Consider the following 3,685-nt stretch of genomic DNA (forward strand, 5'->3'; position numbering starts at 1 on the left):
CCCAGGGGGACAGCTTGAGGCACTGTCTCAAAAAAAAAAAAAAAAGAAAGACAATTTGGAGGTAGAAAGACAATTTCTGGTATTTGGTTAATGGGAATTCTCAGTAAAAATACATCATGCATTGTAATGCTAAATGTACCTAATTGCTACAGAAAAGTCACGTACTGTATTTCATTGCATCTGAGACAGCAAGATGCCATAGGAGAGAAAGATACTGCCAGTTAAACTATGACAGTCCTTCTATCATAGAATTAAATTTTATACTTGCTGAAGTAGCTTTTTAGTCTTATTTAGATATAGGTTCTATTACCTTTTCTTTTGGACATACATGAAAAGGAAAGAATTAGGGAAATAACTTATTTAAGGCAATAACCACCAAGTCCTCTCAACTTCCCCCTATAAAAATACCATTAATTTTAAGATACCTCTCATTTTCAGAGATGTTAAAATGAGAAGAACTGTGTCCTAAAATTGATGAACAATAGTTATGCATTGTTTTAAGTAAATGTCTGGAAAGGTTTTCAGTTTATTTTATTACTATAATTGGCCCAGGACTTGTGCAGTCAAACATCCTGGATGTTGGTGTTTTTGTCCCGTGTAACTCCTTCTAGCATATGGAACGAGTTACCAGAGCTCAGCAAGAGTGTTTGCCTAGGGCCGCACCTGTGGCTCAAAGGAGTAGGATGCCAGCCCCATATGCCAGAGGTGGTCGGTTCAAACCCAGCCCAGGCCAAAAAGTGGGAAAAAAAGAATATTTGCCCAGGACTTGTTTTTTGTACATTCTCCTTAGATACTCCGTCCGCCTGGAGAGAGGTGGTCCAGCATTTCATCCTCTATACATTTCTCATAGCTCAGGGATCCTCATCCAGGTACCAATACAAACAGAACCTCATTCCTCAGGAGCATTGTACTTGCAGATCTGAAATCTGGAGTTCTTTGAGAAGTAGAGAGATTCTTCTCTCTTATCTTGGTATTGCAAGCAGAAATGAATTATAATATCAAAGCTCAAAAGGCTGGACCTTATACTTAACGTTTGTAAATAGTTTCTTTGCAAGCTTACAGCAAAGAGACAATTCTTGGGTTTTTTTGTTTGTTTGTTTTTGAGATAGAATCTGACTTTGTTGCCCTGGGTACAGTGCCATGGCATCACAGCTCACCGCAACCTGCAACTCCTCAGCTTAAGCGATTCTCTTGCCTCAGTCTCCCAAGTAGCTGGGACTACAAGCCCCCGCCATAAAATTGGACTATTTTTTGGTTGTAGATGTCATTTTAGTTTGACAGGCCCGGGCTAGATTCGAACCTGCCACCTCTGTTGTACATGGCTGGCACCTTAGCTGCTTGAGTGCTGAGCCATTTATTAAATTTTTAAAAGAGTTTTGTATTTCTCTGGGGAGCAGGTTTAAAAAAAACAAGCTTAGGGCAGTTCCTGTGGCTCAGTGAGTAGGGTGCCAGCCCCATATATCCAGGGTGGCAGGTTCAAACCTGGCCCTAGCCAAACTACAAATAGCCAGGCATTGCAGTGGGCACCTGTAGTCCCAGCTACTCGGGAGGCTGAGGCAAGAGAATCACTTAAGCCCAAGAGCTGGAGGTTGCTGTGAGTTGTGACACTATAGCACTCTACTGAGGGAGACAAAGTGAGACTCTGTCTTTAAAAAAAAAAAAAAAAAAAGCAAGCTTAGACCTCTTATATAAAAAGTTAAAATATTACAGTGTGAGTGTCTCTGGAAGGGAAAGATGAAAATAAGAATAAGATTTATTAATTTTATTTCTTTATATCTTTTATTTATTTTTAGAAACAGTGTCCTCCTCTGTTGCTTTAGTCCAGTGGCACAATCATAGTTCACTGTAGCCTCAATCTCCTGGCCTTAACCTATCCTCCTGCCTTAGCCTCCGAAAGTGCTAGGATTATTTATTTATTTATTTATTTTTGAGACAGAGTCTCAAGGTGTCACCCTGGTATCGTGCCATGGAGTCATAGCTCACAGCAACCTCCAACTCTTGGGCTCAAGTGATACTCTTGCCTCAGTTTTTCTATTTTTAATAGAGACAGGGGTCTCTCTTTTTGCTCAGGCTGAACTCAAGAAAGCTGCCCACCTTGGCCTCCCAGAGTGCTAGGATTACAGGTGCCTGACCAGATTATTTATTTATTTTTTTGGCCGGGGCTGGGCTTGAACCTGCCACCTCCAGCATATGGGGCTGGCACCCTACTCCTTTGAGCCACAGGCACCTATTTTTAAGCCATGTAATTATCTATCCCCAAAAGACATGTGTGTATATACCGTAAATTCCTTTTTTTTTTTTTTTGAGACGGAGCCTCAAGCTATCCCCCTGGGTAGAGTGCCATGGCCTCACAGCTCACAGCAACCTCCAACTCCTGGGCTTAAACAAGTCTCCTGCCTCAGCCTCCCAAGTAGCTGGGACCACAGGCACCAGCCACAGCGCCGGCCATTTTTTGGTTGCAGCCATCATTGTTGTTTGGTGGGCCCGGGCTGGGGATTCAAACCCGCCACCTTAGGTGTATGTGGCTGGCGCCTTAGCTGATTGAGCCACAGGTGCCGAGCCCGTAAATTCTTTTAATGAAAAATGAAACAAGGTTAGAAATTGAAAACAAAATGAGAGAGTTTTTTCCTTGTCTACTTCATAAATAATGTTGGTAGTAAAGACTGAATTAATTTGGTTGAGAACTTTGAAAATTTTTTGGAAACTTTCCCTTACATGCTTCTGATAAGTAATTTGCAATGGCCAGTATTAAAAAATGTTTTCATAAAACACCATGAAAATGAGAAATAATAGGAAATAATAAAAAGTTATGATTTTCCGTTTTTAAAGGCACCGTATAAACCTGAGTTCAGATTTCTTGATTACTCCTGATTTCTACTGGGACAGAGAAAACCTGGAAGAGCTTTATGATAAAACGTGTCAGTTCCTTAGCATTACCCGGCGAGTTAAGGTATGTATTTTGAACTAGGAGAGAAAGTCATTTTCTTATCTATGAATTATCTAACTAGGTGAAGATAAATTTTAAGTGAAGTGAATGTATGTTGCTTTCAGAGAAATCTGTTTGACTTGTATTCAGTATCTTCTTATTTCCCCTTCCTCTTGTCCTCATACAGTCACTTTTCAACTTTTTGTCAAAGGATCTTCTGATACTTTTTTTTAAGAGACTCAGTCTCACTTTGTCTCTTTCTGTAGAGTGCTGTAGTGTCACAGCTCACAGCAACTTCAGACTCTTGGGCTCAAGCAATTCTCTTGCCTCAGCCTCCCTGGTAGCTAGGACTACAGGTACCTACCCCAGTGCCTGGCTATCTCTTCCAACCCACCAGCCCTGGTGCATGTGGCCGCCACCCGACCCACTGAGCTACGGGCACCCCCAGATTCCGCTTGATTGTGATACCTGTTGATTGTCTTTTCTTGTTCCCTCCAACTGATTTTAATACTACTGGTTTCCCTCATTATCTCAACTACTATGTTCAGGTGTTTTTGTTTGATATACAGGGTCCTTCCTATTTTATCCCTTTTTCTTTTCATTTTTCTTTTCTTTTTTTGAGACAGAGCCTCAAGCTATCCCCCTGGGTAGAATGCCATAGCATCACAGCTGACAGCAACCTCCAACTCCTGGGCTCAAGCAAGTCTCCTGCCTCAGCCTCTCAAGTAGCTGGGACCACAGGTGCCTGCCACAACACCC

At 41.7% G+C, this 3,685-nt stretch overlaps 1 protein-coding gene across 2 annotated transcripts in view; it reads left to right on the plus strand.

Annotated features, from left to right (window-relative positions):
* RMND1 (required for meiotic nuclear division 1 homolog) overlaps positions 1-3,685 on the plus strand; it is a 37,591-nt gene that overhangs the window by 30,182 nt on the left and 3,724 nt on the right. For both annotated transcript variants that reach the window (XM_012810115.2, XM_023517942.1), the window contains one exon: positions 2,830-2,950. In XM_012810115.2, the coding sequence (XP_012665569.1) occupies positions 2,830-2,950 (121 nt within the window). The remainder of the gene's footprint in view (positions 1-2,829; positions 2,951-3,685) is intronic.

Source organism: Otolemur garnettii, unplaced genomic scaffold, assembly GCF_000181295.1.
Source record: "Otolemur garnettii isolate 467f Iridium unplaced genomic scaffold, OtoGar3 scaffold00126, whole genome shotgun sequence".
Lineage (NCBI taxonomy): Eukaryota > Metazoa > Chordata > Mammalia > Primates > Galagidae > Otolemur > Otolemur garnettii.